Source organism: Thermobia domestica, chromosome 3, assembly GCF_964235325.1.
Source record: "Thermobia domestica chromosome 3, izTheDome1.hap1.1, whole genome shotgun sequence".
Lineage (NCBI taxonomy): Eukaryota > Metazoa > Arthropoda > Insecta > Zygentoma > Lepismatidae > Thermobia > Thermobia domestica.
The window spans coordinates 201383102-201398579 of record NC_137456.1 but is presented as its reverse complement, the minus strand read 5'-3'; the positions used below and the strand labels follow the sequence as shown (position 1 = coordinate 201398579).

At 33.4% G+C, this 15478-nt stretch overlaps 1 protein-coding gene across 1 annotated transcript in view; it reads left to right on the top strand.

Annotated features, from left to right (window-relative positions):
* Positions 1-15225, top strand: part of LOC145681564 (uncharacterized) — a 136605-nt gene extending 121380 nt beyond the window's left edge. Inside the window, exon 6 of the mRNA XM_081753202.1 lies at positions 14462-15225. Coding sequence (XP_081609328.1) covers positions 14462-14545 — 84 coding nt within the window. The 3' untranslated portion in view covers positions 14546-15225. The remainder of the gene's footprint in view (positions 1-14461) is intronic.
* Positions 15226-15478: the final 253 nt, after the last annotated feature.

Genomic DNA, 15478 nt, shown 5'->3' with positions numbered 1-15478 from the left:
GCTTTCGCTAACGATGTGACACTCCTTTTCACTACGAATGAAGAGTTTGCGCAAATTGAAGAGTGTCTACAGACTTTCGTGCAGGTGAGTGGTGAAAATCTCAATGGGAATAAATTGATGTTATTGTTATGTTATGCTTCGATGGTCCAGTCCCCCTTTTCTATTGACCACCATTATCTGATAAATGGTGGTCCAAATACTTGGTATTATCTTTACAGTTCGAACTGACGTGCTGACAGATATAATTTGGGACTCTATTCTTCAGACCTTTCGCCTACTTAGTGCAGACAATAAATGTCGGAGCTTGAATTTGATCTAACGCACCTGTTTTGTTAATATTTACATTCTTTCTAAAGGTGGTATGCAGCTCAGATCTGTCCTCTGCCTGAGTGTTATGCGAGGAAGATTGACTCTCTCATAGGCTGGTTTTTGTGGAGTGGATTCTATTTTCGACTCCCACGAAATGTTACCTATTGCTCATATTTTACAAGCGGATTACAAGTTACTACTGTGAGACAAAAAATCAAAATGGATATCGTCCTGGACTGTTTCATTAACTGAAGATAATCCGCCATACATTCACTTTTTCCTCATTGTCCTGCATATGTGCGGGAACTCATTTCCGTATGGGCATATGTCCCACCGTTACCCGAGGCTTCCACCATGTCCACTAAAATGTTGTATGTCGGTTTAATCAACAGTGTTATGTGTCCTTCTGTACCTCGAACTTGTAATAAGTTTCCCATGTAAGACTGGAATGCGATCTGGCGAAACGTTCACAACCAAATTTTATCTTCGGACATTCGTAGTGTTTGGTTGTGCTTTATTCATGACTTACACCCTACCAATGAACGACTTCATGCTATTCGTCGTTATGAATCTTTTAGTTATGTGCACTGCTGTTGATTGGATACTCGTTTGCATCGTGTTGTCTGAGTGCACTGATACGACTCGCATATGGACCTCTTTATGTGGATTACTTGCAGTGATCTGTAGTAAATCAGCTAACTATTTTGACCGTCGTATACTTGTCTTTCCGGACTATGTGTGATATCCCAATACAAAACTCAATGCCGTTAATTGGCTTATCGGGCATACTCTCTATTATACTATGTCCTGTACGCCGAAGTGTACAGTGAAGGAATATTACTTGTACTTAAAATATGCTCATCAGACATTTCCTGTAATGAATTTGCATGCAACATCTATGTTTGCTAATTTCCTTAAAGCGATCTTGTAAGCTTTCATAGTATACTGGTCTGATGCAATGTAACATCAGTGTTTACAATGCACTAATTATTTCAGTTCAATAAATGTATTTTAAAAAAGTGGTTAACATTGTGAGTTTCTAAATTGGTGATAAGAGTTCGAGTCTCCCCCTCGCCATTTACAACTTCTTAAAATGTTTCATTTACAAGCCTGAGCTCCAGTTGGATGCTGCTAAACGAAGATATTCTCAAGTGTAGTGTTGTAAAAAAACGGTTTTTTTATGTGAAGTTTTTTTCAATAAAAAACATCGTTCTTTTTCATGTTTTTTTTCAAATGTCTGTTTTTTTTCTGGCAACTATTGTTTATTGATTTACGTTGCAGATTATTGAAATAATCAACAGAACTTGAGTCGAAGCCCTCGTAACTTACAAATCTTTTGTTTGTTTGTACCTATATACTAGCAAAATTGTGATTATTCCTTTCGGCCCCAGGTCATTTTTGACGTTTTCCTACATTTCCAGTTAGTGACTTATTGCCCAAAAACCATTCATTCGATTGATATGGTTAAGGCCTTGTTTTTTTAGAAAATAGATGTGATTATTTTTTGGTGTAAGTTGCATTGCAGTGTTGCCAATGGGTGGGAAATTATTGAGGGAAATGTAGGGGTGAAAATTTACAAAAAAATCCCTAACCGAATTTCAATTTTTTTTTGTATCTAGTACCACTCCTGCTATATGGGTTCAAATCACCTAAAAGAATCTTTGGTGTGTTGACAAAGTACAGTGAAATCCTGTAGTCGCTTGCTTCCATCCAAAGAGAGAAAGAAAAAATTCTGTCATACACATGAAATTTTGACACTTTTTACGACTCACAAGCAAAAATCAAATATGCCGGGGCTACAACTTCTCTAATTATCCTATTGAAACTTTTTATGATGCGTTCTGTAGGGCAAAGAGGAAGCTTTCAGGTAGTGGTACGTTTGTTTCAATGTAGCCAGTAAGAGGGTAATATTAGAGGAGAAAAGGGATTTTTCCCGAATTTTTCACCTAAAAGCGGGAATTAATTGTTTTGGCTGGAAACACTGCCATCAGACAGACGAAAACTATCTAAAAATAAACATTTGTACTCCAAGAATATATCCTACAAGTATCATGGCGATATATAACAAAGTAAGCATGAAATTTAAAAAAAATCTCATTCTACCTCAGAAATTCACCATTTTCTTACCACTTACAGAACATGGTTTATTATAAACCTCAACTGTACTTTCCCTAATTATTCTAGTGAAACTTTTCATGGTGCGCTGCTTAGGCTAAGAATGAGGCTCCTAGACACTGCTACGTTTGTTCGAATGTAGCCAACAAGAAGGAAATAATAGAAATAAAAAAGGGATTTTTTTCTAAAATTTGCCCCTAAAATCTGGAATTAAAATTTTTTGTATCTGGCAACACTGTTATCAGACACACACAAACTATCTTAAAATAAGATTTGGTATCCCTCTAATATATCCTACAAGTAGTATGACGATATCTAATAAAGTAAGCATGTCAATAAAAAATATCTCATTCTACCTTTAAAAAAATCACAGTTATCTTCCCAATTAGAGAACAAGGCCTACTGTAAACCTCAACTGTACTTCCCCTAATTATCCTATTGAAACTTTCTATAGTGCGTTGTGTAGAGCAAAGACGAGACTTCCAGATACTGGTACGTTTGGTCCGATATAGCCAACAAGAGGGAAATAATAGAGACAAAACAGATATTTTTTCTAAAATTTTCCCCTAAAATCTGGAATTAAAATTTTCTGTATCTGGTAATACTGCTACCAGACAGACGTAAACTACCTTAAATTAAACATTGGTACACCACTAATATATTCTACAAGTGTTATGACGATATTTAAGGAAGAAAACTTGTAATTACCAAAAATATATTACGGTAAACAGAAAAGTAGGGAAAAACTAGAAAAATCAAGGGTTAGAACCTAAATATGAATTCTTCGTGCGTTCCCTACTTATCCCATTGTAACGATCTGAACTTGCGTTTCTTAAGTAAGGACAAATGTTCGATTGGCGTAAGTTGACTTGCACTCGGACGTATAGGTACGGATTTATAAATAAAAATTTCTAATTTTTGCCCAAATTTAGGAAAATTTTAATTTCCCTAGTTGGCAACACTGCGCGCAGGCCCGTCCAATTGATGTCATCAGGTAGGTATCCATCCGAGGTATCAATTTGGCAAGTCTCAAGGAGATCTTTCTACAAGGAAGGAAGCTACAGGGAAAAAAGTAGTAAAGGAAATTCGTAATCAGAAAATTCTCGCATTTTTGACTGGGGTGAAATTTGAGAAGGAAATTCGATACCAGAAGAAAAAAATAATATAATAAACTATAGTCCAACCATATTTTGCAAGAATAATATCCCGATCTCTTAATTAGTGTCCACGCAGGAGTGGATTAAACAAATGGCACACCCGTGTGTGCCACTTTGGCCACCTGGGCCACTGAGTATACATTTGATTACATTTTGTTTTACTACTAACTCGTGTTGTTGTTGTAGTTATAGTCTCGACTAATAATACTATCGTAGTTGTAAACAATAACTTTATAAGGAAAATTTTCTCCTTTTTACATCTTAGTTCCAACACTGTTGGTGAGAAATGCAGGGTGTTTCTAAATGAATTTTAGGGTTTTAAGTCTTCGTAGTACTTATTACATTTTACGTACAATTATAAGCAATGCATCAAGTAAAAGAGCACCTCAAACAGTCTTTGCTATAAGTGTTCAATGTGAGATTCATTCGTCACACGGCACACATCTAGTCGATAGGCGAGAAAGGCCCATAAACTTTCCGCCATATGGCACAAAACACATTCAATTTAGGAGAGTCTCGTTTCAAGTGTACCATCTCCTGAGGATTTGCTGACGGCCAGATACAAACATTATGAGTGTTCACATTAACTCTTAGGTGAAATGTTGATTTACCACTGAAGACGACACGATCCAGAAAATCTTCATTGTTATGCAGCAATATTTCACTTGCGAAATTGGCATGTAAACCGTAGTCTGTAGGCTTTAGACCTGTAGTAACTGCAAGCGATAAGGACGTAGTTGCAAGCGTCCCCTTAATATTCCTCACACAGACCGTTGCACTGTACAGATTCAGTCTTTATTAAAACACAGAAAACTTTCTGCTCTCCAGTTTACATCTTTGCTGCTTGCTGTTTCTAACGGCAGACAGAAGAAACAATGCATGTACATGCGTGCGTACAAAATTGTTTGAGTTGCTCTTTCATTTGATATAATATTTATAATTGTAAGTTAATTGTAATAGATACTACAAAGTTTCAAAACCCTAATATTAATTTTGAAACATCCTGCATTACTTCAATTTGAGTCATCCTATATTCGTGTCTTTTATATACATATCATCAGGGCCAGTCCTAGTCAATTTGTCGCCCCATGCAATGACATAATTTGCCGCCTCCCCCTTTCTCCAGAAAGAACAAATCTTAAAAGTCATGATTTTAAGTATGCTACTCCAGCATGAACAACAAAGGTGAGGGTAAGTGCAGTTGCACTCAGAAAGGCTTAACTTATCCGGGCAAGACATTTTTGTAACGTAAACAGGCAAGCGCGGCCTGTGAGGCCCAGTATATATTTTAAGTGCAGAATACACAAAATCAATGCCTATTGTCACTTACTGTTCAGACTAGTCTAGAATGTTTTGTCTCTTAAAAAAATATTATTGTTTTCTTATATAATTATTATATTAAATGAAATGGTTGGGATCTGTTAACAGATTTATTAGACAGATAATATACAAAGTCACACTCTGCCTTTTCGCTATTATAGGCACAATTATAGAGACTACTTAATTATATATATATATATATATATATATATATATATATATATATATATATGTGTGTGTGTGTGTGTGTGTGCCTTTAGCATTAGCAGATATCTTTTACACAAACACATTAACAAATGGGAGCCAACTTGAGATTTGCATTCTCAAAGCAAATGTACTATTCAATCATGATAATTACACAAATTATAAATCTGAATGCTCAGTAGTATAAGTGAAGCCTGTTGTTGGAAGACCTACCAACAATCTGGCATAGCAAATGTCATCATAACAAATAAGCAGTTAGGAGAGAAAGGACAACTTACTGGCCAGGAGAGTGTGCTGCCATTCTTGAAAGACTTCGTAAGAACCTTGGTAGTCTAATCAACTCGAATCTTCAAATCTTCCAAATCATAACTTGTTGTTAAAAGTGAGTCCTTTTATATGATTGTGGCAGAACACTTTCCCTTTCACCAGAAGTTGTTTACAATGATTTGTCCGTCTGATGAAATATCTTGTTTTCTAAAGAGTGTTGCTATTGCCTTTATATTTAAAATGAGTTTTTTTAAAAAGTTTTAATTATACTCAAATATAATTATCAAATTTATATTAAACAACACAAGAATGTACCGGTATATATTTTTGTCAAGTAGCGAAACTTCGTGTCATGGTTTTGTAAGCCGACCAAGCAGAATAGCAAATCCGGTCCAGACATTTTTGTAACGTAAACGGGCAACCGGGGCCTGTCAGGCCCAGTATATATTTTAACTGCAGAACACTCAAAATTCAATGTCTGTTGCCGCATACTGTTCCGACTAAAGGTTACAATAGTCGCGTGTTCAATATATAATTATGTGACAATTTGATCTAATATTTGACAGGAATTTCACTAAAGTTATACGGGGCCTCCTAGGCCCCGGTTGCCCGGTTACGTCAGGAAAAGATTTTGAAATTAAAAAAAAAAAGCTTTACCAACTCGATATGTTCATGATTTAACTTCGACGAAAGATAGAAGAATTCAGTATTTTATGTCTTCGAAATATGTACGGTTATTGAGAAATTTTAGAAAAGTGAAGCTACTGGGCCTGGGAGGCCCCGGTTGCCCGGATAAGGGTTAAATACTTACTAAAAATGCAATCCCGTTGTGTGTGTGTGTATTTTTTTAAATATTAATTTATTATGTTAGTGAAACGTAAAGCAAACACACCTGCAGAGGATAGATGGTAATCCTTTTTATAGAATTCACTATCGAGCTTCTATCTCAATGTATCAGTTTGCAATTCCAGTGCAACTAGTTCTTTTATCTTTATTTCTTGATTTCTCTTCTATATCTGTTAACATTTTAAAAAAAAAACTTGTTTCTATCTTCAATGATAAGGAACTTGTTTCTGACAAAAACAAGACTAGTTGTCGTATCAAAACTGTGATAACTTACTAAATGGAACAGATATTCACTACTATTCGAGAATTGAATTCTTGCATTTGGCAACAATCAAGCAATTTGTGCTCGGATTTATTCGACTATTTGCTTTAGCATTGTCCATGTGGCCTTAAACTAATGCATCCTAAACATAATTTATGAATGTAGTATTCAAATAGAAGGTCAGCTTAGTAAATATAACTACCATCATCATAAAGTCTGTTTCCAACAAGAAATATTTAATTTAAATAATATACTTATGACAGATTTTACCGGACCATCCAAACTTGTCACTCTACGCAAATGCACGTGTTGCATATATGGTAGAGCCGGCTCTGCGTATCATATGTATCTAGTCGACAAATTATTTATATATGACATTTAGAAAAATACTATTAGACAAATTTGTATTAGTTTTTATCTTTAGACAAGTTATATGAATTTTATACTGTTCGTGACATTATTTTCGTACTTATTAAAGGCCTGCTTTCACGAAGAAACAAAATTTCATTTCTACTTTTATTTCTTAGTTGATATTGATGAAAACTGCTGAAACCCGAATTATTAATAGGTATGGTATTCATGTAAATTGTAAAATATTTGTAGCGTATCAGTATCTAGCGTTTAATTTATGTTGCATTTTACGGTGATTATACCTACATAAAAATATTTAATACTTAAATAGACGTAAGATGCATTAGAAATGACTATTTGAAAAAAAAAACAAAATTTAGAAAAAAACGAGAGGCAATGTTTTTTTCTAAAAAACGTACATTTCTGAAAAAAACGAACGTTTTTTTTCGATTTACAACACTACTCCAGTGTAGAAATTCAGTGATGATGTAATCTGAAAATAAAGGAAGAAAAATGAATGGAGAAAACAGGTTACAGAGTTAATTCTGTTAATGGTTCTATATTTAATATTAATCGTTAATTTTGTGCATTTTTAAATTGTTGTTTATTGACACTATATTCTCCTCTTTTCTCCTTGTGTCTCAATGTGTAAATTTTCTCAAATATTATTCAAATCAAGAATCTTCAGTTATATTTTCAACCTAAGGGGAAATACGTTTAGTACGGATAGGTTCTCCAACTCGTTTGAGTGTTATCGAATTTTGCATTTTTAATATTTATAAATAAATTACTGCTTACCAATATTTAGTAGTTTTAAAAGTCATTTAACGAATTACGAAATCGGGCAAGTTCTTCTTAGGACATTCCATGTGAAATTATCCAATGAATTGACAAAATCTGACCTGACCATCTCAGATTTTTGTAAAAATTGGTGCACAGCTTTATTACAGTGGGAGACGAAAAATTCCCAAATATTAGGTCTCTCCTTCTGAAAGTGTCCCCATACAGGGTGTTCAAAAATGTCCAAAAAGGGCATTTTTTCAGTCACAGTGATTAATAAAATTGTCATAAAATGGTTAATATGTGCACTAGAGACATCAAACAAACAACATTGGAAACCTTAAAAACTGATGTACAAGTTATACTATACTAAACGTCCTGTAAAATAAAAAATAACACTTCAAAAATTAAAATTAAAATTTGAATTTTGAATTTCGTATAGAAATGTCCCTGCAAATTTGTTCAAAGTGATCCAGATTGTAGAGTCACATGTGTGCTAAAACATTACAAAGTTTCATTTTGGGCATTCAATGGAGTCAGATTCGAAGTTCAACAAAACCAAACATTGCACGATATTGACCATGTGAATATCTGGGTTCAGATTGATAAGCACTTGCCTGTAGCTATTTGCCTGCTGCATCAAAGAAATTTATATTCAATTTCATTTTTTTCTTGATGTATTAATTTGAATTTACACAATTATTCAGCTTTCAATTTATTTGGGGAATTATCATTACGTTTCCGAATAGTACTCAATATAGGTCATTATTCTTGTTAGTAAGTATGAATGTTTCTAAATTTATATTGGCTACATTGATACAAGCTATTTTCATTCCTTTGTTTCAGGATTGCTGTTACAGAACTTATTATGAAATGGAGGGATATATTTCCCTCCTTTTCACAATATTTGTATCAAATGTGCTATGCAACACAGTGACACTGTTCACAAAAACTTCACACACTATCAGCACAAACGATTAGTCAATAAACTATTTTTCCTATTTCAATTATACACTTCCACGTGTCTGTGACAGCAATCCTGAAACAAAGGAATGAAAATAACTTGTATCAATGTAGCCAATATAAATTTAGAAACATCCATACTGACTAACAAGAATTATGACCTGTATTGAATACTGTCCGGAAACGTAATACCTCCCTAAATAACTCGAAAGGTGGATAATTGTGTAAATTCAAATAAACACATCAAGAAACAAATGAAATTGAACATAAATTGCTTTGATGCTGCAGATTAATAGCTACAGGCAAGTGTTTATCGATCTGAACCCAGATATTCACAAGGTCAATATTGTGCAATGTTTGGTTTTTGTTGATTTTTAAATCGGATTCCATTGAGTACCCAAAACGAAACTTTGTGATCTTTTAGTACACATATGACTCTACAATCTGGACAACTTTGAACAAATTTGGAGGGACATTTCAGTGCGGAATTCAAAATTAAAATTTGAATTTGAGTTTTTGAACTGTTATTTTTTATTTTACATGTTTCTTCAATATAGTACAACTTATATAGGAGTCTTTAAGCTTTCCAATTGTGTTTGTTTCATGTCTCTAGTTCTCATACTAACAATTTTATGACAGTTTTTAATAATCACTGTGACTGAAAAATGCCCTTTTTTGACATATTTGAACACCTTGTATGGGGACACTTTTAGGAGGAGAGAGGTAATATTTGGGATTTTTTCATCTCCCATTTTAATAAACCTGTGCACCAGTTTTTACAAAAATCTGAGATTGTCAAGTCTTATGACTTGGTGATTTGACATGGAATGTCCCTCTTTCGAAGTAATATTACGTATCAATCAGTGGCGCCGGAACCTAGGAGCTCAGGCCCTCTTACACCCCCAAAATTTTCATTAGAGGATGGGCTCTTTCCCCGAATGGTCGACCCATATTTTAATTGACTTGCAGGTAGGACTATTGTTAATAGTTTCAAAACTCATTGCAAGGCTTTGTGTTTATTAAAAAATAACCTACTACATATACTGTATAATCTATCCGTATATTATTTTATACGCATATATGTATAGTCATTTGAAGTAAGTTAACTTGTTTATTATTCCTCATTTGAGTTAATTATAAGTTTATTCAAGTTCCCCGACTGTTTTCTTCTCATCGGTGCCTCTGGTGTCCGTATATTTTTTTCTGGTATTGTGCTGTTTACTCTGAGTACAAGTATTCAAAGACTTCCTTTTGTCATTTCGTCAGCCGGCGTTTCTCCTCACTCCTACACAAAAGCACTCTTTATGATTTGTTCTTTTAACAAGTGGGGCAACTTCATGCTGCTGTTCTAGCTACTCTACCAGGCGTAATTAATCTTGAAGCGGGCGTCAGTTGGTTTGCCTAACTCACGGACTTTGTACATCAAGAATTTCTGTGGCCCACTGTACACCTATTGAAAATTGACGAAATATACATTTTGGATTGTGTATGTGTAGCTTTCTTTACGCTGATAACGATCGCCATCAACAGTTTCTGGAATTCGAAATAGGGCCTCTCGAAATTGAGGTTTTTCGCGATTTTGGGCAGCCCCAGCTCTGAAAGTATGGACTTTTCGCCATAAGTCCGTATCTACTTTTTCTCTTATTTTGATATGAGTAATCAGATCATACAGTTTGTCGTTATGATTCATTAGCACCCTGTATATTGCATGTGAGAAGAAAGAAAAAAGACACTGTACATAAATTAGAGAATGCTTGAAATATACATGAAATATGAAATCTGGATCAATCGAAGGAAATAAATTTGCAAATGTTTGTCTCCGTTCATGGTCCTGCTCAAATTTCTCGTCATCTCAAAATATTTTCTTCCTTCAGAGGAGATGACCTTGCTTATCGCAATAGTATAGATTGAAATAGAAATTGAAGCATGCTGGAAATAGAAAATTCGGATCTACTGGGATTCGAACCAGATCTTCTTCGTGGTTATTGAATTCAGTAATCAATTACTTACACTAGTCAGTTCCTTGAAGTTGGATAAAAACTGCTAGCTAGTTAGATAAGATCCTTTATGTAAACGTAGGCAAGACACTGCGGTTCATGTGAGAAGACGATCTTTAATTAATTAATTTTCATCGTATTTTATTATTTATGTAGTTGTTATAACGATCATTTCAAACCATTTCTTTTCGTAGATTAAATCTGTTTTACTGGAGTTACGTAAAAGAAAATGTGTCCTATGAAAGAAATGCATCTATACTTTACATATTATAACTATTCCAATTATCAGACCCAAACTCAATCGTATATGACTATAAACAAATCGTACTGTGGAATAGAAAACCACTTTACATAATACAGAATCAAGTAACGTTAGAAAATTTTAACGGTTTGTCTGAACAGTTTATTAGTCATATTTTCATATGTTCAAATCCTGAAGTAGGTGAAGTTCTTTTTATTGCCTGCTCATAACTTGAACCAGACACACACACACACACACACACACTCACACACACACACACACACACACACACACACACACACAGAGAGAGAGCATTTATTTGAATGCTCTTTATTAACTCCTTTGCATTTCAAATTCGATTAGGAAACAATATTTTAAGAAATGTAAGTGCAAAATGCCATAGTCGTAAATAGGATATTAAGTATTTTCACTATGTTATTATTATCCTCTCGCGCTAGATCCCAGAGGTTTTTATTCCTAAGTGACTAACGCACTAGGTCCCTGTTTCGTCACAGATAAAGAGGCTTGCCTCTTATGAATACGAGTAATGGTTCTGTTCTGCCTAAAACAGTAGCTCTGCCTCATGTAGGTGTTGGAAACAAACGTTAATTTACACTAATAGACTAATACTTCAAGTTGTCAAGTTTGAACAATTACATTATCATTCAATAGACTTGAATTATGTAGGGTTATAATTTTGTAACTGTAATTTTGAAGCTTGTTAAATTCTGTTGAAAGAAGGTAATACTTGTGTTAAGGATAAGGAAATATATATCCTTTTTCGCTTTACGAAAATTACCGTACAGAAAAAAAGAAGATTAAACAGCCACATATAAATACAATGTCAGAAAAGCAGAAATAAATACGTAGAATGAGGGAAGAAGAGTAGGGTTGATGTAGGAGAGTAAGTATTTTCTGTGAAGGTGCAACCATGAACCCACGAGTGACCATCGACAACTCTTCAGTTGGAAATGAGTGTCCTAGACTCAAGCTACGTTGAGGATGATTATGATTTTGGGTGTGATGACCGGCCATCGCCTATGGCATACAATAGGTATGGTTTTTAAAATAAAACAAAACTTTAAAGTGGAGCAAGGAAGTAACGTGAAGTTTCTTTCTGGAATTGCTTTTTAGAATGAGGAAAATACCTTTTTGTAGATCGAAAGAAGGTGAGATAGATTGAGACGAATTAAAGGGGAAATTAATTGTAAAGCTTTTTGATTGGATGTTTGGACGAGATAAATTCATTGACAGACTTTTCTCTCAATTACCTTTTTATTGAATCAAGTATGTATAGATTCAGGTCGTCTACAAGATAGTTTGTTTCTTCCATTTGAAGTAGATAATTATTATTTTAATTTGGTTCTTTGTAATCTTATGGTACGTGTTTAAGTTTCTTAATTTTAATGTTTGCGTTTTAGTACGAAGTAACATTTTTGAAAACATAAGTTGCTCCTCGTTTTCATAAAGTACATTTAGTTGAGTGTATGATTCGTGAATCGAAAAATTGCAGCTTAGTTGAAATTCCTACATTAAAGGGTTTTGCCTGAAAATTCTCTTATAACGCATATTGGCTATTGTAGTAGGACAATGTTTTTTCGTTCTCTGCATATTTTAATTTCACTGAAGATTTGTGAACGGAAATTAAGTGTAGATATTTTTTTCATTATATTCTTCGTTGATTCATGCATGAAGAACAGGAAAAACTAGATTAGATTAGAAACTTAACAATTATCTGTATTTTTTAATTTTTACATTACTCTTCTTAAAAACAGAGGTGTGCACGTGCACTTTCAAGTTTACAATATCACATTTCAATAAAAACTACAATAAAATATAAATGTGGAAGAAAAATGGGCGGTGAGATAGTAGCATATGCTTATATAGTAAGCATCTGCATGAATTTTATACCTTCTTAAATGTATAATATATACAATTCGTTAAATTGTTTTTATCGATAGAGAATGCTAATAAGTACTTGCATTCTTTTAGATTGAGCAGCAGAAATGAGTTACTTTAACGCAACTCTAATGTTTTCATTGATAGAATACTAGGGAGTAGCACTATTGTACTGTAATTGGAAATAGTGAATTGCACTTACAGATTATGCTAGAGTTCTTTTCTGTGCTTCCTGCCCGGTTTGTGCAAATGCAACTGGCGGCCGCCCAAACATAAAAAATAAGAATTTCCGACCACTGCTCTAACACATTTATAGTGTTTTATGTTTGACTCTTCTTGTCTTTTCCTATGCCAAGCTATCACATACATACATGAATGAAAGTAATTTATTCCTTTCATTATGAGTGCTTAATAGTGTCTCCAGGAAAATAGACCTAATGACGAAGATAAATTTAAGTTAGAAATTAAAAGAAACAAGATAGAGAAGGTAGGTAGAAAGAAGAAATGACTCGACTCTGAAAGATGAGGAAGAGCAACTGAGATCAAACCACTGCTTAGTAAGAAAGGGATGGATATAAATAAAAGGAGGAGAAAGATCTAGCATATAGCCACTAGGAAAGGTACAAGGAAATAGATCGAGCTGCATCAAAGTGCATCTGCATGAAAACACTATTATGTGAGGAAACGAAAAAAGACTAAAAGATTGAAAAAACATTATGATTTTTTTCCATTCTTGATATTGGACCATGTATAAGAGTATAATTTCCTCTGATGTATACTTAATTAACTATAATTTTGAACTTATCTACTTCTCCCGGCTGATCTAGTGGATGGCGCGAGCTTCTTTGGTGCATATAGTCCAAGATTCGATTCTCCGAGGGAGAACATTGAACGCTTTAGTTTAGTCTCCGTCTTAAGTTGAAAGTCCATTTCTCATATAGCCTTCATGTTGAAAAGGAATGATAAACAAGAAACAACAAATATTTGAACTTCTTTTCTTTATTCCAGAAGTTATGCATTTAATTCTCAATTATTTTCCATTTCCGTAATCTGATCTTATTGTTTGCTTTCTCGTATTTCTTCTTAATATTTTACCCCTTACTGGAGGATTTTCTTGGTATCATGAAATACCTAATGACAATAAATTTAAATTGTGAAAAATTTTGTTAGTAATAGGTGAATTATGAAAAGAGAAAAAAACAAACCTGAATTTTCTCTTAAATGCCAGCAAAATTACAAGAAAGAAAATATATTGTCTTCTTAATGTCGTCGTTGTTATATGTTGACAATATTTTGTATGGGCGCTTACGAAATTTTTGTTTGAAAAATGCTTTAGTTGTGAATAACATATTCAATGTTTCTGTATGTTTAATGTTACAACTCTACTGCATACACAAAAATAGATGACATTTATGATAAATAACGTCAATTAACGACAAATGCTGAATTGCTATAAAGTTACTTTGTACAGGAACCTACTGGATAGTATTTAAAAATATATTGGAACTTATATTTATTATTCAACTTATATTAATTTGATACTTAAATATTAATTTTAAACTTGCTTTAAATGAATTAATTCCATTTTGAGGCAATTTGACTATCATTTCAGCTAATTATCTCTGTTTCTAAGGTTAGACTAACAATTAAAGATTAATGGTTATGACAATTTATTAATGTTTTCAGTATTATTTATGATGACATTGACTTGTAATTTAAAGATTTCTCACCAATATTATTCTCTTTGCAGATTGTTCGAGGTACACTTTCTTCTTATTTTGGTGGATTTTATTACACTGTGGACCCAACATATATTTTACCTATTGTAAAATGATTGAAGCAATTTGTAACTCGTGTTCTTGAACATTTTTTCAATAAAAATCGCTTATAGAGTGGATAAATATTTAGTTTTTAAAAGCTCTACTGTTATGACAATATAAAGAAACTGTTTTTACAGTTTAATCAAAGATTTCTTCTATAAACGGCTTACGAATTAAATAGTTAATAGGGTACAAACAGTAAGTAAATAACCTCTTTATGACTTATCACAATGGTACAAAATACTGTATTCTAACATATTTCTAGGTTATAAACACAACCCTGAACTGTTCAAGCTCCTTGAAAAAAAAAAAAAAAAAGATTTTAACATACGATTAATGTTGCTAGTTTTGCGCTTGAAATCCGCACATCCCTTATTCGCATGACGTAATATCTTAATTAAACAACAGTAAGGGGAAGGAAAAACGTAAATGCAATATAACATTTTCCGGTTCATGGTTTTAGGATCTTTATGGATATTGTGAGTAGAACCCAGTTTAATTGTTAAAGATATTTCTTTAAATATATGAGGTATTCTCTTTAAAGTCTACAAAGTTCAAACTTATAATTAAGTCTTATAACGTGCTGATGTCAGAAAAAAAACTATTTGAGAAGAGTACACGATGTGCACCGTTTGGCCAACACTTTACCCCTCTGATCAAGAAGGATAATGTTTGACACCTCCTTAAGTATTGTTATCGGTATATGCTTGGTCCAATGATGAATAAAAGCTTCCTCTAAAATTGTTTCTTTTTATTGTTAGTAGATTTAAATTGTGGTTATTTATTTACATCTAGATTGGTCCATCTTGAACATCTCCCAAAATTTAGTAGCAGTACATTCGACTCTACAAAAGTTTAGTTATTTTTGGTCTGTGATAGTACAAATAGTAGGGAAAAGTATGTTCCGTATCACTTTTATTATATTCCTTATCAGAAAAGTTAGTTTG